Source organism: Ips typographus, linkage group LG7, assembly GCF_016097725.1.
Source record: "Ips typographus isolate SLU linkage group LG7, UJ_Ityp_2.0, whole genome shotgun sequence".
In the NCBI taxonomy this organism is placed as follows: domain Eukaryota; kingdom Metazoa; phylum Arthropoda; class Insecta; order Coleoptera; family Curculionidae; genus Ips; species Ips typographus.
This window is the reverse complement of record NC_138428.1, coordinates 4,618,906-4,645,237: the sequence shown is the minus strand read 5'-3', so window position 1 is coordinate 4,645,237 and position 26,332 is coordinate 4,618,906. Positions and strand designations below refer to the sequence as shown.

At 36.2% G+C, this 26,332-nt stretch overlaps 2 protein-coding genes across 4 annotated transcripts in view; one reads left to right on the top strand and one right to left on the bottom strand.

The window, feature by feature from the left end:
- fz2 (frizzled 2) overlaps positions 1 to 26,332 on the top strand; it is an 83,092-nt gene that overhangs the window by 235 nt on the left and 56,525 nt on the right. For 2 of the 3 annotated variants that reach the window (XM_081983662.1, XM_081983659.1), the window contains exons 1-2: positions 7,673 to 8,330; positions 16,329 to 16,447. The gene's annotated coding sequence lies outside the window, so the exon portion shown is untranslated. Of the gene's footprint in view, positions 1 to 7,672; positions 8,331 to 16,328; positions 16,448 to 26,332 lie in introns of those variants that run through there. The other variant, XM_081983660.1, reaches the window with a different exon arrangement.
- Positions 3,447 to 5,920, bottom strand: LOC145731740 (uncharacterized). Its single transcript, XM_081983669.1, has 2 exons — positions 5,732 to 5,920; positions 3,447 to 4,721 (listed from the first exon to the last, which is right to left on the bottom strand). The coding sequence occupies exons 1-2, from the start codon at positions 5,891 to 5,893 to the stop codon at positions 3,483 to 3,485; spliced, it is 1,401 nt and encodes a 466-aa protein (XP_081839795.1). The 5' UTR covers positions 5,894 to 5,920; the 3' UTR covers positions 3,447 to 3,482.

Here is a 26,332-nt window from a genome sequence, read left to right as displayed (position 1 = left end):
GGTGAAAATGAGCGTTTTGCGTGCATGACTTTAATGGAGGTGTCGTTAATAAAATATTAAGTTTCTATTAAAGCCCGGCCAATCGATACTAATGCGGTCCCGAAAGAAAATTCGGCGGGGGCGAAAGCGAGAGTTTACGCACTACATCCCCCAACTAAATTTCCAGAAAATAAAAAACAATTGACGTTTACTCTTTTAAATGATTTTCTGAGTTTCAAAGGGTGGTTGGTTCTTGATTTATTTATCCAAAAAAGAAAAGCGACCTAAACGCATTGAATGCGACCAGGAAAACTTTCGAAAAATTCGCTCACGTTCGCGCGTCGCTGAATTGTTAAAGGCCCGAGGAATTTTTCCTTGTCCCTGCGGTTTTCCCGAAAACGGAATGGCTAATGGCCGTGCCGTTGACAAACGGGTCTCGATCTTTTAATATTCTCTTTTTCTGCGGTTTTATTTTCTTCCAGAAGGCGGGATTGTGCCGACCTCACCCCTTGAATTTTAATACAAACCTAAATAAACATTTTTTTTTAAATCAGTTTACCCTGACAGCGAAACATTCAATCATCAAGGAAATCTTGAAGAGTCTTCACCACTTCAAATATTATAGTCATTTTATTTAAAATTATGCTGAATCAGACTGTTTGTTCAGTAAGATTTTATTAAAATAAGTTGGATTGCAGTCGGACATTCAAATGATTATTCACATGCTCAAAATGCCTCAAAACTGTCTAAACTGCCTCATATTACCTTGAAATACCTCGAAATGCCTTTAAATTATTTAAACTGCCTCAGAATGCCTTCAAATGTTTACCTATACATTTGTGGCATTCTTAAATTCAGTTATAAGGCCCCTGGTATTGAAACAATGATAAACCTTGATGAAATACACCCTTAACATTTTTTTTTTGGTCACGTGGGAATTTTTAGGTCAGATTAATTAAGTAGCATGTCTGCTTTTACAATTTGTGCATGACATTTTGTCAAAATGTCATAAAGATTAAGATAAAAAAATGACTTCTTCAGGTTACCTGATTGCTTTTCCAAATTTTGAAGACCCAAAAGCTTAAAATTATAATTTTTTTAAAGTCACGTGACAGTTTTTAGGTTAGGTTAGGTGACAACGTAAAAGTTTTGCCAAATTTTTGACAACTGATTTGACCTTGTGCCGAAAGCTTAAAATTGATTTTCTAAGGTTAGGTGACTGTTTTTCAAATTCTAATAAACAAAAATATTTTTTGTACGGTTGTCTGAAATTACGAGTTATATTTTGCCGTTTAAACGAATCTTCTAACTGTCATAGTAACCAAGTTAGCACGTGTCAAATAAAGACACCTATAATTTAAAAGAAACAGTTGACAAATTAAATATATAGTATTTTAAATTTAGACAGTGGTAAAATTGTAAAAACTACGTCACGTGACTTTGATAATTCAATTTTTGAGTTTGCAACATTGTAAAGAGTAGTTGACATTGTCAAAAACAGTCACGTGACCTTCAAAACGCAGTTTAAACTTGGGAATATTGATAAATAAAATTTAGACAGTTGTAAAAAATTAAATTGTAAAGTACACGTCACGTGACGTTGATAATACAATTTTGAGCTTGCACCACTGTAAAGGCCAGTTGATATCTGTCAAAAACAGTCACGTGACCTTAAAAATGTAGTTTAAATGTTGAAAAATTTGTAAATTATTATAATAATTTGTAATGAATATATTGTTTCTACTTAATATCATGTAACAGAGTTTACTATAATAATTACATGTGCGGTCAATTTTGTTATATTGATACACTATATTGTCTACTGCTTGGTCTACTACAATGTATTCCTTAAAATATCGCAAAATTTCTTTTATTTAGTCTTTATTTCGCTCAAAATTCCAATAAAAATATCGCAAAACTTTATGAAATATACAGTCAATGCCTCAAAGTTCTATGAAATGCATTATAAATACTCTAAAAATACCTCAAAATGCTTTGTATTACTGGCAAAGTGCCTCATAATACCTCGTGTATCTACCCCTCGAGAAAAGAGGTTAAATCTTGACTAAAAAATGCATTTTAGTTATTATCATTATCGTTTCAAAATACACTACAGTGTACAATTATTCTTCCCAGGTTTTTTTGATCAGCCTGTATATAACAAACCAGTATTATCGTTGGGACACTCTGTATTTTTGTAAGAAGCTTTTCTATACAGGGAGTACAAGATACAAACCATATCCAAAGTTGCACCTTTGATATAACCCAGAAAGTGGAAGTTGTAATATTTATTTGGTTTTCTAGTTCAACTCTTGCAATTGCACAATATTTACCATTTATAACATAGACCTATTATGAATTATTATCTACCAAAATACAGCATAGGAGTAAATAATTGAAAACTAATTTTCATTGTTAATTTCTTATATCCAAGGTTCATCTGGATTATTTTGATGCAAAATACTAAACGAACTCATGTGCATTTTGGACACTCTGTATTTGTGTAGAAAGCTTGTTTATAAAGGGTGTACAAAGGACAAACCAAATGAACCTAAGATGGATGGGATACAAGAAGTCAAAATTGGAATATTTATTTGATTCTCTCGTTCTCGATATTTACCAAAAGTTTATACTCTTGTAGATTATTTATCAAATTGGGAGAATGAATTTTAACTTTTCCAATACTCACATACATGACAGGAAGCAAAAATATCGAAACAATAATTGGATTTCGAGTGGTTTCAGAACAACTCCGCCCCGATAGGGCTCCGGGGGTAAATTGAATTCGGACGGTCCATTATAGAAATAATATTCGAGGGGGTGATAAAAATTACAGACTGGATATTTTCACGAGGGGACCGTTAAACACAATGACAACTTCATCTCTTGTGTTGATTTGATAGGGTTCAGATTTTGCGTTTGCTAGCAAAAAATTGTAACACCCAAAACCTCCCTCTCCCTCAAAGTTCCTCGTGCTGTCAGTCAATTAAAATGCATTGGCAGTCAAACCTCGTAAGGGGGGAAAAATTGGCAATTTGGTTCTCGTTTATGTGTCTGTTCAATGTGCAAATCTTAACTCACTTTGAGCAAAGACTAAAAGAAAATTTCAGATCGAAACTGATAAAATCCCCCCTTTGCTTTGGCCCTCCGGCCGCACAATACCGTAATTGCCATATAGCCTCTTTTGGGGTCTTGGGGTCTCTTTGGGACCTGTCGGGGAGCGCATCCGGAATAACTTATTAGAAAATCCTACCTCCTAGGGACTTTCCCAAATTTTACCAGTCGAGGGGATGCAGTTACTTTTCCTTCTTTAAGAAATCAACTTTGGGTGCAATTCTAGTTATAACTTATACACTCGTAGAGGAAGAAAGAAATCTAAGTACTATACAGTGTGTCAAGAATAGAAACTTGACATACAGGTTGTGTCACAAATGTATGCAGCATAACACATTACGTCTATAGGCCTCTTACAACTCAGAAAAGGTTATATTACAATAACTAGGCTAATTTACAATTATTAAGGCACTATACCAAGCCGCTAGAAAACTTCCAATAATGATATTTAACATACTAGATATTGTAAAACTTCCATTATTAATATCAGACTGTACCATTGCTGCAGGAAGGTGCTCAGTGATTTCCTCTATCACAGAAAGTTTTGGAGTTTTACACAAACTGCTCAAACTGAAGTTCTGCACGCAGTGACTGCAATCTACCATTCCCTTTACTTGCATCAAAGACACTTGACACTCTCTGTCATATCCAAGACAAACATTGTCATATTCCTCGTCCAGTACCATTTCGTAGAATGTTTCCAAGAAGCTGTTTGTAAAAGAAAACAGCCATTTTACGTTGTCACAATCACAAGCAATGTGATTTCTGCTGAACATCATCTGAGTGGGTACGTTTTCGTAAGAGATGTAATCAGGATGGAGACTTCCAAAGTCCATGCGGCTGACCACGTTGTTGCTGAAGTCGTAAATGAATTTCAGTTTGCCAAAGTTGGTGCCCAAACCCTGGATTAAACCTGGGCTGAGCTTCTCCAGAGCCCCACTTTTCATATGCTCAAAATGATTGTCTAGAATAAAAGTATTCATAGCCAACATCGCTAAACCTTGTGGTTCCACCAGCTCAACGTAGTTGTTAACAAAATAAAAATCTTCCAGAGAACCATTGATACCGCTGCTAGCGATTTCTTGAAAGTGGATCCCAGCGAACACACCACTTCTGCCGAACACTTGAACTCCTAGTGGTTCCACCATTTTCACGGTACAATTCCTCATCTCAAACCCACCATTCAAGCCTAAATTCAACCGAATGGAGGACGTTTGCAACCTGTTAACCTGCACATTAACCCAACTGAAATTATTAAACTGCTTCATCCCAACGAAAGCGTTCGATTGCACCACATCTATAGTGACATTCTTCAAGTACAAATTCTGAAAGTCCAGAGAAGCAGCGTAGCATCCGCTGCTCTGGTACGGTTTTTCCATCTGGTTGAAAGTGCCCGTGGGAATAAAGTCCACGCGGGAAACGTTCTCCATAGTTACAGTGGGTGGTAACATCGAGGTGAATCCGAGTCGAAGAAACGTCAAAACTCCAATATTGACCACCTCCAGTTTTTGGACAGGCCGCACTTCTGAGGAACATCTCGTGGATAGAGTTAGGAAGTCGCAGTTTTGGATTTTTAAGTTTTCGATGTTGGATGGGGCTTGGAATTGATTGATGAATAGAGCCACATCCTGAAAAAACAAATTTTACGCTAGTTATTGCAACAAATACATGATGTTTCGTAATTAGGATTAAAGAAGCAGCATAGTATGTTTATGCTTGGTCAAAGAAAAATTTACAAAATAGAGTCCACCTTTAATTCAATATCTGTTAAACTAGGGGAATTGTCTGTTAAAATGGCAATAAATCATTCATTTTTAGTTACGTTATTAAATAATTAAGGAAAGTCATTTTAACATTTTTTATTTTTTTAGGTTACTGTTTAAACTTTATTGAAACATTTTTTTCAGCTCTAAGTTGTATAACGTTGCCCTAATTCAAACTACATTTTTTCAAATAACCTTGTATACACAATACACCCTGTACACAATTGAGAGAGAGAATATACATTATTACTTTTCATGAAATGACAATTTCTAGATGCTTCCTCTTGTTCTAGAATATTTGTTGCTAATTCTTGTCTCCAGAACTAGGAACAATAATTTCAGTATTAAAACAGTACAAATTAAAAACAAATAGATAAATAAATAATAATAAATAAAAACCTCCCCAATAAGCACATCTTGAGCCAACCTGTTTCCTGTCAAATAATTTTTATGTAACTTTTCCAAAGTATAACAAACACCTTGTTTGCCTGCATGCTGTCAATATGGCAAAAATAAAAACGAAACGTGATACAGGTTTTCTCAATCTATTACATTGTTACGTCAGTCCATTTTACTTTGATTTTCGCCATATTCACGGTAAAAATGTGAAATTCACGTTTCTCTCTGTAATTCGTTTTCGTTGTAAATTCAAGGTAATACAGTTCATTATTGCATAAACATCTACTTTTCTGCATTAACAACACTCGTCTAACTTTAATGTGTTTATTGTTAGTTAAATGTGAAGTAATTAATCATCGTTTTTACAATTATTACTGAAATATCAACTGTTCTGCAATTCACTTTGATCTTCGAACTTCGAACACAGAAATATACTAAGGGGTTATAGAGATGAGAGCAAAAAAAAAACTACTTACAGAAGTTCCATTTTGACAGGTGTAGATTATGTTCTGCTTCTTGTTAGCATTGGTGATGCAAGTAAAACCTTTTTGGCCGCATTTAGAAAAATACACCCTAACTAGCCCTTCGGTGAATCCCAAACAAGTTAGCAGGAAAATGACGGTTTGCAGTGGACCCATTTGGACTTATAACAAAGATACTTAAAACTGTGAAAACAAACCACAATGAACAGCTCTTTATCGGAATGAAATAGAGATGTGCGTGCAAAACGTGATTGCCTAACAAAGTTTACAAATCTCAGCTCTAGTATTGAGAGAACAATAAAAGGAAGTCGGTTATCTGGTGCCAGGTCTTTCCAAATCCAGTTTTTTTGATAACTGTTTTGTCCCTGAAAGTGCATGTGTTCTGGTCCCCAACTGGCGAAGACACGTTTACGATGAGCTGGTTCATTCGAGCGACAGGAAACGACCGTTTACCTATCAGCGGGGATTGCAATTTCTCCAAACCGCCTCCGTAATTCGATATTTCGTAGTCTAGGACCTGAAGATTAATGCTTTCGGATGACATACAGTGCGTTTTTTTTAACGCGCAACATAGGATTTCACGTGTTAAATTTTTAAGCCCATGTTAGACCATGTTATTTTGGAACTACAAGTATAAAACTTGACGGGTGGCTGTTTTGTACCCTGAAGCTTAAGTAAGTTTACTAATTCGGCCTAAAAAGTGTTAAAAAGCTTGCAAAAAATAATCTTTTTTCGAAAAGGTTTTATCGTTTCATACTCCCTGTATGCATTGTTGTTCTTTGTTGTTTTTGATACTGGCACGGCAGGTAGCAGGTAAAATTTGGCGTAGAAAGTAAAACAGGGTGATCATTAACTTTATATCAAGAAAGTTAAGAACAAAAGAAGTATTTTTTTATAAGTGAATTGTTCAAAGTGCCCTCCGTTTGAAGCCAAACAGTATTCCAAACAATCATAAAATGTCCTTTTGACGTTCAAAAGATGTCGGGTCGTGATGCAGTCAAAATATGTCACTTTACCTGCTACCTGCCCTGCCAGTATAAAAACAACAAGGAACAACAATGCATACAGGGAGTATTGAACGATAAAATCTTTTCGAAAAAAAATGATTTTTTTTCCAGTTTTTAATCATTTTTTAGACCAAATTGGTAGACTTACTTAAGCTTCAGGGTACTAAAGACACACCCGTCAAGTTATAGACTTGCAGTTCCAAAATAAAATGGTCTAACATGGGCTTAAAAATTTAACACGTAAAATCCTATGTTGCGCGTTAAAAAAAACGCACTGTATTTGCGACCCAGTACGGGAAAGTATGTGTTAAGTAATAAAACTCGTAAGTACGATAGAAAATTCCTGCAGGTCATCGACGCAACCCCTATCGGGCTTGCCAGAAGGCCATCAATCACTGGACCGTCCGTTTTCCACCCCCCTTTCCCGTCCTTTCCTGCAACTACCCGTACAAACCTGGATTAATGCACGATCGTCCTCTGGGGAGCACCACGTAACTGGATTTAGCTTTCCATGCTTCGGTTGTGGTTTAACGATCCTAAAACTACGTTACGATGACAAAGTTTACGTGATTACGCAGCCATTTTGGAGATTACTGCCATTTTGTTGGGTTGATCTTTTGCCGAAGTATAACTTGGTCATACATTGCTGGGTATTTTTTACACCTTGAAAGCTACAGAATTTGTGAGAAATCAATATTTCTGTTGGAACAGAGTAGATAATCGAATCGATTTTGTCTCAAATCAATATGATGAAGTTGAAGGACATGATTTTTTGTTTCTAAGCTGATTCTAATACAAATATGGCTTACTGATATTGAAGAAGATGAGGAATTTTTTTCTCTCAAATCGATTTGTTTACGTAACCTTATAATTGTGAAAGGAAGATCCCTCATACACAATTACTTTACAGGACTAAAGATATTTGAGTGCTCTAAGTTTATCTTCTTTATTTCAATATTTGATACTTCCAAGACTATAAAATTTCCTAGTATATCATAAAATGTGCTCTTGTGGAAGTTGAGGATCAAAATCTTCTTCCTTCAAAAGATGGTTCATACGGTGGTATCTCGCTTGAACAGTTTTGACAAAAGAGTTTGAAGTTTTTTGTTGCCAAAATAAATCGACGGCGTCTTCGTCACGACGCCGGCCGTCGTTTTCCCGAGTGCGCGACGCACCAGCTTATCTCCCAAACTGTATACACATTTTATCAACATCGTAAGGGAAATCTAGCGGTTCAGTCGCACCGTGATCGTGGGCAAACCGTTTTTATCGCGCTTTTTTTTAAAGGTATTTTAATCGATAATGCCGCCCATCGAATTTGACAAGTGACTGACGGATCGCCGCCATCCAACTGGTCGGTCAGGGTGGTCGCCCGCCTTCGAACTTTGGCGGCGTCGGCGTCGATTTTTGGTGGTTTGCTCGCTCATTTTTTTGGTTTGGAAGAATGTTTCGGTGACTTAGTGCAGGCATTTGATACAGACTGCTCGCAGGCCGTATAACGTTGAAAATAACCCGTTCGGCAGGAAATAAAACGCGAGGAAACGGCTCGGTAACCAGCTAGTTTGGGGATTATTATTGTCGATACGGTGAGTGTTATCTTATCGCACGCAGCTACCGATCCGAGGTATTCCTTTACACAAACAGGTATAACGATAGGAGCGGATGATTGATTTGATTTTGTTGTTGATAGAGCGTCTCTGTGACAGCTCCAAGAGGTTCTCGAACGTTATTTAGTTCACTTTCCATTAACCGTTTCCACTTTTGATTGTTTCCCTATCTAACTCTCTAAGTCAAAGTCAAGTTTCAAAAAAATAAACTCATTTTACAATGATTTTCAGAGAGAGAGAGATTTTACATACTCAGGTGGAAAGTGTTTGATTTCTCTCGAGAAATTAGGTAGTTGAACTTTATCTCGAGACAGAAATTAAACTTTCCACCGTGGTTTGTATACTATTTTATTTTCAACCATTTATCAAAATCTCATCGAACTTTTAATAAATCATTCAGTTGAAATATTGATTGCTAATAGTCTCTAACAATAAGGTAGTAACTTTTCCACACTAGTGCGGTATTTTATTTTTCAAAAAAAAAACATTTAAATCGAAAAACTGTAAATGTTTATTTGATTTCTCAATTAAGAATACACTTTTAATCATCTTTGCAAAGAGAGGCTTTCATTTGAGTAATTGTGCTATACATTTTTGTTCAATTTAATAAAAATTGTTACTCGTAGGAAAAATTACGTTCACACATGCAGAAAGCGTCTTTCCCCCCCCTTTAACTGCAAAGCTGCAGTCTCGTGCGGGAAAGTACCACTTTCCGCACTTGTTAGGTAACTAACTATTTTGTAACCTCATTTTCATTTTTTATAATGCTATTTTTGACAACATGTGCAGCATTTACGTAAAATTCAATACAGTGAGTAGTTTGTAATTTTTTCTTGTCCAATCACAAACTACGAGCAATGCTTTGATTTACGCAAATACTGCACTTGTAGACTTGATACGACCAAATTTTTGACTATATTTTTAATTCATAGTTTTGACAGTTCTCAAGCAATTGTACAGATTACAAACATTTTCTTTTCTGACAGGCAAATAACAAATTTTGTTGACACTCCTGATAATATCTGGAAAATGTATTAGCTCCCATTACCGTGTAGGGGAGGCCAAAACATGCTGATGTCACTCCGAATGTATAGCAAAAGAAAACACCCTAAAGAATTGAATCACATTTTTCCATTAGGACCCTAAATGGATTTAAGTACAAGTTTAAACTGAAATTTCACATTTTAGTGTTAGACACCATGGAAAAACTGGGTGTAAAGTATACATATCCGAGGCTATACGTAAGCCCTAAACATTGACGACGGCCGTTATCTAATCTTCGGCTGCCTGTGCAAATAAAACGCTACTTTTATTGTGTATATTTATAATGTCGTGTCGATACAGCGTCCTTCAATATAATTTACAACATTTTATTACAAAATAACACAGCTACCGTGATTTACTTTTATGATTTATACATATCGATCAATGGGTATTTATTATCGTCATTGATTGATAACCATCAACGCTAGGTCAATAGTTACTCGATGATAAGCGACCATCTTTTCCATTTTGTTGGGGAAACAACGGCACCGAAGCGACTACCCCACGTCCCGTCTTCCAACCCCTGTATGTTTTAGGAAGATTATTAAAATCGCGAGCAAAGAACTTAAACTCGAGCCCCATTGTTGAGCTGTCGCCCCCGGGGGAAGCGCGCTTTGCATCTCAATGCGGCCGTTCGGGGCCAACAATTCCGAACTTATCTTTTCGAGGAAACTTGAGGGAATTTTGGGGTTCGAAACGTGTCAGAGATGTCTACAATTAAGATGCACCTAAAAACAGAGTATTTGGGTTTTTGGATGAGTGGAAAAGTGTTTTAAATTGATTTTTTAGAAAAGACGGTTTCAGCTGTTTGCACATCATGCTAAAATCAGGATTATTTAGATCAGAAAAGTACCCTTTTCATAAAAAAAACACAGTGAAAAAGAGGAGTCATCAGCGAAAAAGACCGCATTGTCCTCGGGGCGCATCTGGTGCGAAAATGTCATAAGCCCCCATAAATAAAAGTCTATCGTTAAAGAGCGCACACACACAAGATGGCCATCCATCAAGCTGATGAGAAAACCCTTCTTTTTTCCGCGTTGGCGCCGCATTTTCCCGCAGGATAAAATATTGCGGACGACGGCCCATTCATGCCCATTTGGGCGTCTCTAAATTCACGGTTATCAATTTTTCAGTATCAGCTTCAGCACGGGCGGACACGTCATTAGTCCTGACAATTTCGATAAAATAAAACGAATCCTGTTACAAATGCGGCATCATTATTAATGGAAAAATATTGTTTCAAATTGTACATTTTCAAAATAATTCTAAACGTTTTGAAACTCCAGTGTTTTAGTTTTTTTTTCAAACAGTATTTTCCCTCATACAGTCAGTCTTTGTTTCAATCATTGTTCAAGTATTCCAATACTATTTTATAACGGTTGATGGTTGATGTGATTATTTACAAGTTTTAAGTTTTTACTATATGAATGTAATGAGGCCAGTGGAAGAAGTAAAAACTACATAAAATATAGAAGAAACAAATACAGACTTAAAAAAAAGTACAGACAATCTTGTGATTAATCTAAGAAGACTAAAAAAGGTGTTAAGTTCACTTAGATGAGTTAAAAATGTCTATTTTTTTTCCACACAAAAACCAATTACAATGAAGTTATAAGCAAAGACATAAAAAAATAATCTTGTTTTTTAATCTAAGATTAACTTAACTGAATATAAATTGAATGCTAGCTAAGTCTTAATCCCAAAGTAAACAAACAGCACCGAAAGCACGATTTGCTTATCAAGAAGACTTTGCACCTTTAACAGATGAAGCATATTCTTGTAAGACACCAATAATGATGACTTACAGGGTGAGTTTTCATGAAGAAGAATTTCTTGATATTCGTTAATGATTGTTTATGAACTAATTGACAGCATAGTCTAGATCTTGTTGAGGAGCAGTAGAATCTGCCTCTAAAACGATCTTTTTAAGGAGTTTTTGCAAATATTTATTGAAGAAGGCAACAACATTTTAGGAAAAACCCTTTAAAACCAATTTTCTAGTAGTTAGTGATTTACTCTGTTAAAGACTAACATGTGCGAAACTGACATCCAGCTACCTTTTATTTTTTATGGCGTGAGAGCAAGAATTACTAAAAACACACAGATTAGAGACACCTGGCGACAAAACCATGTTGCTGTTCGGTTAAAGAACTGACCATTTTCCACATTGCTCAATTGGTTCCAATTTTACAGACTTTTTACTAAAACTACGACGTCTGTGGCTGGATCAAACTAAAATCCCAATATCAAATGTACAAATTAAGTTAAACTGCCATGAATTACAATTTCAAGGTGTATTAGACTTTAAGAAAGCCTTTGACAAATTAATGAAACCAATGACACTTCCCAGGAAATACGAATCAAAAGTCAATAAGCTGATGAGGTGTTATGTACTGTCCCAGACCATGGTGATTGAATTTGAAATTCACAAATTAGTCACACAGAGCATTTACAATGAGAGCAACTGAAAACTGAAAGTGCTTTGATAAAAATAAGAGGACTTGGAAGTGTCATGTGTATGTAATGAGAAGAAACTAACACCAAATACTTACAAGTTATTATGGATCTGTAGAAGGAAGAAATTAGAATGGAATGGAGAGAAGTAAATATTCTGAATGTCATCATTTTGTCTTGGAGTTAACCTTATTGTTTATTATAAAGGTTGAGTTTTTGATTTGTTCATGACAACCATCAAGTACAGCATTGGTTTGTAATAATAGTTTTCAAGTCATATCATTATATTTTACAGTAGGAAATAGGTTCTCTATCTTTTGATAACTGTTTTAGTTACCTTAAACCATATAAGAGGTAAAGGATCATTACTGGAATAATGAATTGCAGAGAGAGTGTTATCAATGTTAATGACGTGTGAATGTGTTTTTTGAAACATGTGGAAACGTTCAATCTCGCAATCCCTTTACTTCTCAGTAGAAGACTGATGGCTGACTACGAACGATTAGGATCTAATGGGGCGTAGACACCTAATTATGCATGGTAAGGAGAAGTTCATAAGTTTGAGCATAATTAGCAAAAAACGACGTTTCTCCGACTCTGCCTGCTTCTGGTTATCGTTCTACGGGCAGCTGCCGCCTTACGAAAACCATTTATAAACAGTTTTAGATGTGAAACGTTCATTTGTCATTTCGGGGAGTGCGTTTTAGATTAGCATAATTAATCGTCTGGGCGTATAAAGCCTGTTAGGAAAAAATACTAACGCTCCGTCTGCTGTTTCTATACGTACGTACCATTTCAGTGTTAATATCCGGAATGGTGATTAAATTCACGAACCAATCGGAAACGGTTTTCAGTTCCGGCAAGGGCGTTCATTGAAAACCAGAAATATGATTTTTATTCTGGAAAAATCGCTCGACCGAGAATCGACGATAAAGCACAAAGCGCCGTGACGCGAACCGGAAATGAAAAAAATTGCTGGAAAGAAGGAAAAAATCAAGCATCTGTTGCCAATTGAATCGGTTTTTAACGCGCTTCTCCGTAAACTAGAATTAAAATTTGAAGGCCCGAAAAGTGCGAAGTGGTCCGCACAAAAGGGCGTCAAAGCTGTCGGCTAAGGGGAATGTGGGGAGCTCCCCATTCAGTGAAACCGTCGTGACTGGAATGCTATCATTTTTGGAGATGTTTTGTGCATATTAAACTGTCCCCTACAAAAGAAATCCTCAAATCCCCACCGGTAGGTATGTAAACCTTAAGTGACTACCCGAGGGTCGGGCCACGCCTGTGGAAATACAATTTTCAATAAAGTCCTAAAAATCCTTTTAAAATACATCATGTAGAATTTTAGATGATGGAAGTACTAACAAAATGCTCGTTTTACCTTGCTGAATTCAGTATAATGTGAAGAAGTTAGCTTACCTACCATTCCGTCAAATGGAGGCCTTCATGTTCATCCCTTTCATTTTGTAATTTATTTAAGATTATATGTAATGATTGTTAATGATTTACTAAAGACTTTTTCGTGCTGTAGAAAAGTTTAATTTGCAAGAGAAGAAACAAAGCTACAGAAAAAAAATCAATGGACAAGCAACCAACAACATTAGATATGCCGACGACGCAGTAATTATAGCAAATAACAATGAAGAGCTACAAATATTTTGTATGCAAAACAAATACATAGCAAGTGAACAATATGGACTCTCCCTGAATTTATCAAAAACAAAACATATGATTATTAGCAAAAGTCAGCATCCTCCAGTGCGCCTAACGATAAATGGTGATTAGATAGATCAGGTGGAAACGAACCACAGTTAACGCGAAATGGGATCAGGCATCAGAAATACGATCATGGATAGAAAGGCTGCGTTTAACAACATGAAAGAAGATATTTCTCTAACTAAAATTAAGGCTAGTCAGGTGCTACATATTATCTGTTTTGTTCTATGGTGTAGAGGCTTGGACCTCTGGAACCTTCGGCGTATTTTGAAAATATCCTGGACGGAACACATCACCCACATGGAAGTCATGCAGAGACTAGGGAAAGAGAAGCAAGTCGTCTTTACAGTAAAAAAACGGAAGCTGGAGTATTATGGCCACATACTAAGACATGAAAAATACCGTCTTCTACAGTTGGTTGCCCAGGGCAAGGTGGATAGCAGGAGAGGACCAGGGAGGAGACGACATTGGTTGCACAACCTACGCCAGTGGTTTGGATTGTCATCTGTTGACCTGTTTAGAAGCGCAGTAAACAAGATGTTAATAGCCAACGTCCTCAACGGATAAGGCAATGAGAGAAGAAGACATCCTACTGTACTAGATCACATAAGTTGTCTTTACCCACAACATCCTCTATGGAAAATATCACAGTAAAATGGGATAACATACCAACAGAAAAGCTTTTTGCTTGTATTAGAACTTCTTTTCCAACTTCCCGTCCATAATTTGTTATTAATCTGATTAACTTTAAAAGCAGTGAGACGTATAAAAAAAATTTGAACTGAGAGTGACCTAGAATGTGCTGTAATCAATATAGATCGCCTAATTCAATTTCGCTTCCAGGGCAAATTTACCATTTTTTCCGACAAAACGGAGCGGAAATTGTAAATGCTTCCTTCGCAAAGGAGGCACTCAATCCATCACGGAGGCCGTCGTAAATGCGCCCCTCAGGGCTTCGGAAAGCCTTCGCGCCACATCAGGAAAATAAAATTTTCCTTTCGCGATAATAATAAAAAAAGCAGGAAAATACCGAGTGATGGAATGGAACAAAGACAGAGAAATGAGTGACAGAGAAGGAATTTAAAGGGGGGTATCGAGCCCGACGACCTTATTGCCAACGAAAACAGAAAAGCAATTAAAGCAGTCTTACGATCACAAATTGCCACAGATAGACAAATATTTGTTCAGTGGGGCCCACCGCGTTAACAAGCGTCTTATGGCGAAAACATTTTACAAGAAACACGATAGACGAGAGCAAATTAAACACTCGAGCGACACAGTCTGGAAAGCTGCTCGGCTGCTGCTTTTCAAGCTCTCGAGTGCCCCTGTTTGGTTGCAAAATATGGCGTCGATTATGGGAATCTGATTCCGCTTATTTTCACGTTTTTAATGTATGCACCGAGCGTTCTCTGCCTCTTCATGCTAACACGGTGTCCCATTTAGGATGCGACATAATTAACACCGCGACAATCCTTCAAAATTGCTAGTAACCTCGAAAAAAGTTCACCACTCAAGATGCCAAATTGTCTATGTTTCAAGCTAACAATACTTTTGTAAAAATAGCCAATTTGCACCACAATGAAGTGAAGAGTTGCAATAGACTAAGAACTTGAAAGTGTTATTCATTAAAACGTGCAAACGCAATATCGAGAGTGATTGAGTGTGCAGAGGTGTCATGCAAATTAGGTGGGAATTATACATATTAGAGTGTTTGCAGTGGCATTGCCTCTTGCAGAAAATGTGGGACTTACAGCAAATAACTATTGAAAAGAAGGTAGAAGAGTTTAAGAGTGAAGTGCTGCAACTTAATAGTTCTTTTCTACCAGAAAATAAAGTGTATAGAGTTAATGCAATAATAGTTATTTAACGTCAAGTTTTTCCTTGTTTTCCACTGGTAAAGTCTGTAAAAACCAAAGTTCATTCTTACATTTCTGTCCTGTAGGATATTTTATTAAGACTGATGTATGCATAATCAGAAGCACCAGACAAATTGTTGAACTGATAGTGCCAGAGGCACTAAATTACAGCGGGTCTGTTTTAAAATATCAACAATAACGAAACAAATTAACAATATTTCTCTACTAGACTAGAATAAGGAATTCACTTAGCATTACTTTCAGAAACACAGACAAATTTTCTGATAAAAACTTTGCATAAACCTGTTAAGTTTATCAAATTGTGTAAGAATATTGGCCATATTCTTTAATCGTCTTATCATAATTCTCTATGTATGTAATCAACAAGAATAAACACTTTTGAAAAGATTGAATAGATAGTTGCTAGACTTTCTGAAACTCGTTTAGTTTATCATTGACATTTTCAGCTGGTCCAGACAGTTTGGTCCATCATTGGAAGATAAGAGAATGCAATTGCAACCAAATTCAAGAGTATTAGAAACATGGATATGATGTTCAATACAAGAAAAGACCTTCTTGCAAAGAACAAGGCAAGTTTTTCCTTGTCTTACTATACTGTTCTACCCAACTATTCTAATGTTTTTAACATGCGTTATCAAATTTGTAAAAGAAAGTTTTGTGCTGAGTTCCTGGTCGTACTAAATCAACTTTAAGTTTACCGAATGTTCCTTATATTGTACTAAATACGATTTAATGAAAGTCGTTACCATTCTTATTAGGTTTATAGCTTTGAAGCAAACCAACAATAAACTGTGCTTTTCTTACGATTTATATAAACAATACACTCACGAACGATCAAGTTTCTGTTATATTAAGTAACGTAACCATAATGTTATGACTTTTGTTCCAGATTGTTTGGACGATGTGAACGGGGCTTTGGAACGACGTTCTGGCAATTCACGTCGGAATCTCAAAAAGAGGAAATCTGCGGGCGGCCGACAAAAAAGGACGGAAACGTCGAAAATAAAGGTGAGTTAAAGACAGTTTATAATTAGACGTCGGTTAAGCTGCTGGAGAAGGGGCTTAACAAATCGTTCCATGTCGCGAGGTAAATTATACGCCGTAATTAATACGCCTTTTTTCTGGAAGCATTTTGGTTAAGGAGGAACGCCGCTACATAAGCACTTTCCCCGCCTCGAAAAGCGTTTTTCTTCGGCTTGTGGCTTTCGATGTGGTGAGAATGGAATCTTTGTTGCTTGGCGACGTTCCCGCGCCTCATTTCTCGCTGCCACCGGGATTTTTTCAAAGGAAAATTAAAAGGTCAACGTTTCCCGCACGGTGACGTTTTTCTCGTAATTCTGTTAGCGACTCGATAAAAGTCATTTATTCGACGGAATTTCAAATGGGACTCTTCTGGCCTCGCCATCTGGTCGGAAAAGGAAAAGGACACTTCACACCAGGTTGTTTTACTAACGGCTGATCGACCACTCGAACGCCGTTGCTTGCTTTCCAATCGACGTTTATTTAACCAACGTCGACCACCTTAACTATTATTGTTATTGGCTGATGAAGAGCGTCAGCTTGTTTTAATAAAAGAAAAATTAAAACCAATTTACGCAAATTGGTTATGAGCAGCTAATAAGCGCGGAAAATAATGTGATTACTTAAATATAAGATTCATTAGACACTCATTATCGCACAAGACCAAGTTTGCACAACGATGAGTTTTGTAATGGATGTGTATGACATGATCATTATAAGTAGTGCTCTTATTGAAATTTAAAAAAAAATAATGCACGTCTTTTGTACTGTTTACATTGCATTTAAAACAGTTATGACCAGTCTGATTCTGAAAATAGTAGTGAGAACAGTGAACAAGTGTCCATTAGTGAAGATATTAGAAATAAGGGGAGCTGTATTTGACAGTTACCCTTTTTTTCCTGAAAGTGATATTTAAACGATCTTCATGAGTTAAGGTGATTCTTCCCAGATATTTAGTTTAGTTGAAAATTTCTATACAAAAATAAGAGATCCTAACCAAAGGACTAATTAACTAAAAATCCTTTTTTACTCAGACGACAGGGGCTAAACATTGTCCCTCTAGGTGAACAAAAACAAATTCAAATGCGTCTGGACTGGCGACAAAGATACCATCAAAACAAAAGATAATCCCATCGGGTTGACAGTGACGGAACGAGCATGACGTCGGAATTGAGATAAATTAGTGGGCGCTAGCCTGGAATGCTTGAATGCATTTGCACAGCGGTAGACCTACAAAGCAAAAATTTCATCGACTTCCCCTGTTTAGAGGCAGAAAAGGTATTGACGGCCAGCACGTACACACGATTTGATCACTCTTGACTATAGAATTACTGTCATATAACGCTTTATATCAAATCACAGTTTCAGAAATGATATGTCAGTATTTGTTTAAAAAACAACAACAGCTTTAAATCAGTCCTTTAATAAGACTTCGTTGGCCGACGAAGAAATGCCTTTTGTCCACTAATAACCCGTGAAAACGCCTATGATCATTGCGAAAAGATTTGCCGTGACTGGACGAATTTTTCTATACGTTTACGAGCTGGCCTCGTGCCACACACCAAAAGTAGGACAGCGTGCATGTTAATGTTCTACAGTTAACGGTAATGCCATTTAATGAACAGCGCCCTCTGGGTCTAAATTTTCTGTTAAATGACAGAAAAATAAATATAGCGCTAAATTACCTTTCACGAGTGATCAATCAAAAGACTATCATAAAAGTTATTCCATCCTAAAATGCTTAATGAATTTATTAGTTTTAATTTTTGATAAAAAGTCAAAAATGTAATTCTACTGTAGTTAGACGTTTCAAGATTCGTACTGCAACAACTCCGGTCTTCTTCTAATTACAGAGGTAATTTTTACTAGAGCCTGTATAGTTTTTCTTCTTAGATCCACTGAGAAGTAATCTTTAAATGTTCTTTAGTTTCTCTAGGTCTACTATAAAGATATTAGCTTAAGTTTTGTTTTCCCCATGACACGTTATACCTAAGTCCAATTGGCCAGATAAGATGCCAACATTCACAGTAAAATGGAGCTCTAGTTTGAACTTTGCTATAAATTTTTTCCAGTATTCCATTTTCTTTGTCACCTATTAGGTCAAATGAAAAATTAAGTTTCTATTTCTCCAAAGTAGTTTGGGTCCCCAAGTCCTCTCACATAGAAAATTATCTTCAAGAAGTTTGATGTCTGGTTTTGTTCATGTGCAGTTTAATTGAAAAGGTTGTTAGTATGTTTGTGGTTTTCTGTATCTGTTCGTCTTACCATTCCTTTTAGAGACCAACCATAGAACGTAAATCTAGACCAATAGAAAAGTCTCCAGGTCAGTTAGATTAAATGAAAATTCCTTCCCAGAAAGTTAGTAGCCGTTTTGTTTTAACCTTCTCCTTGTCTGTTTTACATTCTCCAAACCAACAAGGAATTCTTCCTCAGACTAGTTTAAGTCATTATTAATTAACTAAAACTTTTTCGTTCGCCATTCATGTCAACTTGGAAAACCACCATTAAAAGTTGTATACATTTTTTTAATTTGTCTTGATCTGTTCTAATCTAAACTGTTCTAATGTCTTAAATCGATTAGTTTAGGTAAAAGCTCCCCTTTAGGACTTTCTCTTTAATCTTCAAAGTTTTGTAAAGATTTTGGATGTCTTCAAATTTGTTCATGTCTTGCAAATGCACTGTTTCTTGAGAAAATGTTATTCAAAAGGTTTGTTGTAAGTTGTTCTCAGTTTTTTGGCAACCTCTTTTAATGTAAAAAAATTGTTGTTTTATACAAAAACATCCCCACGAGAGTGGTTAAAACAGACAAGCTGTATAAAGAATCTTATTACTTTTATGTTTCATAAGATTTTACTCACATACAGGATTTAAACGATAACGATTGTATGGTTGTAGCAGATCATTTCAGCTTTCAAGACTTATAGGAATATTGCGTGCAACGTAAACGATGAGATATAAAATTCAAATTGCACGTTCAGATGCTAATTTTTTGCACTATAACGACAAAACAATATCGAGTGGGTGCCCTAATCGCAAAACGACTTATCGAACATTCCGGCGTGTGGGTGAACAATCGCAACGCAAACATTCGATTACAAAACTCCGTCTCGTAATAATTAAACCCAAGAATCGGAACCTGAAAAAGCCTGTTTACTTTAATCGAGGGGCCACCACCACAAAGAACAATCGCCGCCATTCTGACGGGCTGTCTAAAGTGACAGGCGGACCTCCTTAACACGGTACGTAATCGTTATGCAGATGACACCGCAGTTTTCGTTTAACCAGGGTGGCACTCTCTGGCTTGTTCAGAGTTTTGTTGGTCTCAGGTCGGTACCAATACGGTCCTGTGCTATTTGCTTGACCTACCTTTTATTAAATCACACTTCAAGCTCTGTGTATCTTTTTTTTTTTCGATTCGAAGGAGCGGTTGTATTTAAATCGAAGCTATTTGAACACTCCTACGTCTCAAAAGCAGGTACCCTCTGAACCTGACACGCACCTGAAAACCACCTTTGTTCCCGTCTAAAATTTCTCACTCCCCGTCCTTAATATATTACGTTTTTAAAGGCGTAAAATTTCGAAACAGGATCCTTATTTATGATGACGTCGAATTTATCTTGATGGGGAAACCGAGGGCGTCGGTAGGTTTATGGAGACCACTTGCGTTTAATGGGAATGGGGGAGCCAAGGATATCGATGTCAGTTTTGGGAAGAAACGTTTTTCAAACTACCTGATTTACCAGTGTAACACTATCATATGACAAGTAACGAATTTTTAAATAGTCATTTTCAGCATTTTGTGCTATTTTTTACCTTAAGTTATAGTTTCCAAGATGAGTTTCAGCAACCATTACTTTGTTTTGTTTTCTTTAGTATACCCTTGTAGTCAATATTGACACAGAACAAGAAGATCAGTTTTTTTCACACAAGCATTCAGGAAAAGTGGATATTTAAAAGGAACATATAACTGTGCCAAGTACATGATCCACTAATTTCCTGTTATAATTGTCAGTAGTCTGGAGGCCAAAGACCATAATTACCCATCTTTGCTAAGTTTAGTGTTTCAAAATAGGTATGTCCAAACTGTTAAAAAAAACTATACAGGGTGTCCAAAAAGTATGGAATGTTGCAAATATCTCGAAAACTACAAATGTTATTATTATTTTTTTTATATTGTTTTATTAAATACAAACATGAGAGTGAAATGAGGTTTGAAAGTATACAGGGTCAGTCACAAAATATATGAACTTTCTTAATTCAAACAGGAAAAAATGATAACAATTTAACATCATAATGACGTTATAGCTATTATTGTTACTCCTACCATTGTTATAGGTAAACCTTTCAAAAATATAAATTTTGAACAATTAAATAGGCAAATACATAGGAACTTACTTACTCGAATTTTTTTACATCATTTTCTCAAATAAAGTTATGAAATCGTGTAAAAGACTTTATGAGTACTCTTAAAATCCGAAGTAATATACTGGGTGTTAGGTTTGAATTAAGAAATTAAGAAAGACCCTGTATACTTACAAACCTTATTTCACCTTCACGTCATGCTCTTTTATTGACTTGTACATACATAATACAATGGTTTTGCACTAAACATGCCAATAATATAAGAAATTTTGGATTTTAAGTAAATTCAATTATCAATTAATTCAATGTCAATTTGAATACTTCTTATTCTGTGGTAAACTCATAATACATGTCGTGTGAATAAGAGCCTTAAGGGGGGCTTCTCGTTATTTCACGCACGTGTCAATAAAACACTTAAGCTAATTAGAAAATTGCATTGGAGCGCAAATCAGGGATCGCGTGACCAACGGCCGTTCCCTTAACTTTCCACGTATTCGAACCACACTTCCACGTATATCCGCTTTTTTTTATTAAAAATAAAACCGCATACTATTCGGGGCTCTTTGAGTGGGTGAGGGATTAAGTAGGTAAGCTACGCCCCCCAATTAGAGCCGACGACAACGACTTAATCGTAGGTTATCAAAGCTGAACCAACACAACCTAATTTCAGTAATTATTAAGGCGGTGTAAAATATTGACCCAGGCAAGCCCAGCAATTCAGATGGTGTTTGATGTTTGCCGCCATGCGGGTTTACTAAGCCCGGCTGTCACTGTCAACTGTCAGTTGTCATTTGCATGAAACTTTAAGGTGAGTCTCCAAAGGAATTTTCCGGAACCGCAAAGCGGTTCGATACCATAAAAACGGTGCTTCACGCGCTTTAAAGACCAACGTAAATATTGAGATTAATATATTAGCTGCGTGTTTACAACGCCGCCATCTTTTAATAAACCGACGAAAACTTTATGGGACATCGCCTTTGCGCTCGCTAAATTATTGTTACCTAAATAAACCAATTTATTATTTGAAATTATTACAATAAATATTAGGAGCGCGTAAATATTTAAAAATACTTCTTTAGACGAGAGCGGTCGGTTATTTTCGACTTGGCGGGTTTTTTAATCGCCAGAAATAAACACAACAAGATACATCCCCCGTGAGAAAAAAGGCGCCAAACGAAAAAAAAAAAGCAAATGGCGGAACCAACATGGCCGAAACGCAAACAAATCATCGTCGAAGCCATAACAAATTAACTGCCCCATTTAACCGGTAATTAAAAATAAATTTGTTCTGTCCGTACGAGCCGTTTATTGATGTTTGTTTGATTTTGTTACGACATAAACCTAATGATACAAGTCTGTTTTTGTCTCGTAAACCGCAAACGTATTTCTAGCAATACCACCTAGCTTTATCACCTCTCTGTCATAATATTGATGAGATCAATTTTCTACGACTGTTTAATAATGTGCTTATTATTCACTAGTTATAAATAATAATAATAATATGCTTTATTGCCAACCATGTCCTAATAAGGACCAAGCAACGTTACAGCAAGCGGGTGGGTCTAACATGACACTACCCAATACAAAACTTAATAACCACAGTCCAAATAACATAACATAAGAATATGAGAAGATATTATATGAATTAACAAGACCAAAAAAAAACATTAAAAACTTGGATTAACTGTCAAACTTAAATAAATTAAAAAATTGCTGATATTATTATATTCATGCTAGACTCAATTGGCAGCCTTCTATATGCTTTAATCGCCATATAGTAAGTATCTCTCTCATAAAAAGTAGTTCTGTGTAAGGGTAGGCTTAACTGGGCTCCCCATCTGGTTGCCACGTTGGAATCATTCGCATGCATGTCATTGTTACTTCAGAACAAGTGAAAGTTTGTTTTTTTACAAACATGACCAATGACATGAAATATAAAGATGGCACCAAAAGGACCTCAAATTGCTCAAACAATGGCCTACACGAGGACATAGGGTGTGCACGAAATATGCATCGTAAAATCTTTTTCTGAATCTTAAAATTATCACAGGCCCCCACAGAAGACACCCAGAAAATAATTCCATACTGGATCTGACCAAAATAGAACATGCGGGGTACATCCATATGGACAATCAACCTCCTGACCAGCCCACAGAGGCGAGATAATTTTCTGGAAAGTTGGGAAATGTGTTGTACCCAGGTCAATGCTGAATCAATGTGCAGCCCAAGAAACTTTACTCACTGTTGAAAGCGATCTGCCACACTCTCTAACCAACATTGACTCAGTGGCATGTGAGGTTTTGGCAAACTGCATCAAATTGGTTTTAGAGAAGTTAAACTTCAAATTGTGGAGACGACACCACTCCTGCATGATGTGAACCGCTTGCCCGATATTGAGAGCTCCTGATGTTGAACCTGAATATAGTTAACAACACCTATTACCTACCCGTGAGTAAAGAGACATTCTTCACCAATGTTACTCAAAGGTTATAGCTATCATTACATGCTCGTTGAATAATATACTATTTATTTGTCTTTCTGGTATTATTGTGGTTTCAAGCTAATTTAATAGTGTAAATGGATGATAAGTAAAATAGTTCAATAAGGGTCTGTCACGTCAAAACTTTGATAGTTAATTTGTACTTACGTATTCGTATTCAGTTAAACAAGTCAAAACCACTTTGTCACCTAAAAATTTTGTATTTTCTGAAATAGTAGTGCTATTGAGACCCCTTTCACCATAAATTACAATAATTTTAAGCAGAAAAAAATCATTGAGCTCACTAGATTTCTTCATCAAGGTTTCATATAGCCAAACTATTAAACTTTACAATTTGTAGTTAGAAAACACGTTTTAAGTTAAATTGGGATATTTCAGCAACCAGTAGAGTTATCGACGCCTTTTTTGATGTCAATTATAAAAAATACAATGCAGAATAACATACACTACTGGTGTTCACTGATGAAACATACTTTAATCAAATCAATTCAATATTGATGACCATAACTTTTATCTGAAAATAAGCTGATTACTCACTCTTTATAAGTTTATTGCCTTTGTTCATCATAACGATTCTATTGATTTTCTGTGACTTTTAGGTCCATTAGTGCTATTTACAAGCTGCAAGATTAGCTAATTTATATGCAATAAACTTTATTGTTTAACGTAATTTTATTATTAGTAGTAAGTACAATGACTACCATGCTTTATGAATCTCATATCAGACAACAATAAAATACTTATTTGTACTGTATGCTTATTATTTTTTTAATAATTAACAAGATTGATAATGCTTCAACATGAAAGTGACTTTCGGACGAAACTCGTTTCTAAAATTACCTCTGTATTGTATTTTAATTCAAATATCTAATAAAATAACTGACTGATTTTAATACGTATGTCATATAAAATTCATTGGAAGCGTATATGCATGGACTGCGCTGTTCGCGGCCAATTTAGCGTCTAAAAGGCCAGAAAAATGAAACGTAGCGTCGCGTTGATATGTCGATGGTAGACGGGCCTTTGATCCGATTAATAGTGTTTGGCGCTAACTGTTGAATTATTTGATGGAGGTTTCTGCTAAAATAAACCGATTAGGAAAACGCAAATATTGCCGCGAGATAAAAGAGCCAGTGCGGAAACTGAATGAGTGAGAAGCTTTGAAGACCAGTAGGAATTTAGGAAATATTATGTTGATTGATTGATTTGACATCCAACGTGACAATGCACTGCATGTTGATTGTTGACTCTCTGTAGCTGTGATTATTCAAAATACAAAAAGGTTCTGGTCCTGTAAAGGGAGTTGTGGCACTCCTTTCAGCCATAATATTAAATTTGAGAGTTTTTAGTTATTGGCTAGAACATCTAGTTGTGTTCCCTTGAGTCTTGACTCATCCGCATAACTATTGCTGGTTCCTGATCAAATAACAAAAAAGTCTGCTTTCTAATGATATTGGCCTCCACTCCTTCCAGATCTAAATCTTTTAGTACACTTGGAAGGTGTACAATCCCTCAAATTGATAGAGGCCCTCCCACATCGGCCTACCGACCCGATGCTTAAAACAAATTGATTTAATAACCGGGTGGACCGGCTTCGTGCACCTACATGGTGGCGTACCTGACACCCTGAAGATTTATGGGTCTATTCAAAACGTAAACAAGGGAAAACGGGCGATTAATGAATGCTGCGTTCCTGACTTTTTGCTCTGGTGCAACGTTAAACCCAGCAGGATACCCGAGTGGGTTAAAATTCTTACAGTTGGTGTTAGGAGGGCGCAGCCTTTGTGTCTAACAATCACTAGCTGAGCGATTAGAATAAACGGAAATCGAATGGAGGGCGAAAATCGGGAACGTGGCAAACCCAATGGGATGCTGAGAACCAGACAGAGATTGATGGGTCCTCGTCGTTTAATATTAAATCGTCAGTGCCGCGCCAGCATTAGGAATGCCTTTTATTGATTGGACTGTCCGGTTTAGATGGCGCTTCGTCTTTATAAATGGCATTCTCGCTTACCTTCAAATATCACCTCTGAACTCGACACCAACTCGTGACGTAATTGAAATATGGCCGTTTCGTGACGGTGTTCGACTCTCTCTGAAACAAAAAAAGCTGAAAAAACGTATGGCAACGTTCAACAAATGGAAAATCATAGTAAACTAGAATGACGTCAAGGTTTGAGAAACCGTGAATAATAAAATATTAACAATTGTTTGTTATCACCACATTCATTCCATCAACTTGATTGTGAAAAACTCTTCATATGTGTGACGTGGCCCTAATTTAGTTTGATTTTCCCTATATGGACAGTAATTATTAACTCTTTGATACCAGAGCAATTATTATATTGTGTAAACTCATTAAGAAATAAAGTTATTACAATGTTTATGGCGCCTAAAAGATGCTATTATAATTCAATTTAGTAGGTTAGGTCAGATCTTATTATGTTGTAATATTAATAAATATGATTGAGAGTATTCGATTTATAGCTTTATGGATCAGATCATAACTGTCAAATTACTGGCTTTACAGTTATAAAGTATGAAGCATAGTTTATCGGTTAAGTCCAGAGGTGAACAATTTACGTAAATAATAGCATTGCTCATAGTTTGTGATTGATTTAAAAAAAGCAGGCAGCTGAAAGCTGCATTTTTGACCAATCACAAACTGCCCACTCTGCTGAGTTTTACGCAAATGTTACCCGCAAAATTCTAATTTAGTGCCTAAAGACCCGAATTAGGGCTATAATCAAGCAAGTATTTAGAAGTTTTTAGAACATCTTGATAATATTCTCTTGAAATAGTTTGTTTAAATGCTAGTTTCATTATCATTTGAACATTAGAATCAAGTAACATTTTACTTTTCCCTAATTTTTTAGTGGTTCTAATCTAGTATCCTAGTACATTGCTTTGTAAAGTGGTTCACAGTTATGATAATTAATAAACTGATACTATCTAAAAATGTCCAACATATAGAATTAGCAATTTGATATTTTTGGTTGAATGTTTTAATT

Bases quoted from the DNA above. Each gene is read 5' to 3' on its own strand.
- LOC145731740 (XM_081983669.1), bottom strand. From the start codon at position 5,893: ATGGGTCCACTGCAAACCGTCATTTTCCTGCTAACTTGTTTGGGATTC. The intron at 4,722-5,731 runs GTAAGTAGTTTT...TTGTTTTTTCAG, and splicing joins CCTGTCAAAATGGAACTTCT to GATGTGGCTCTATTCATCAA.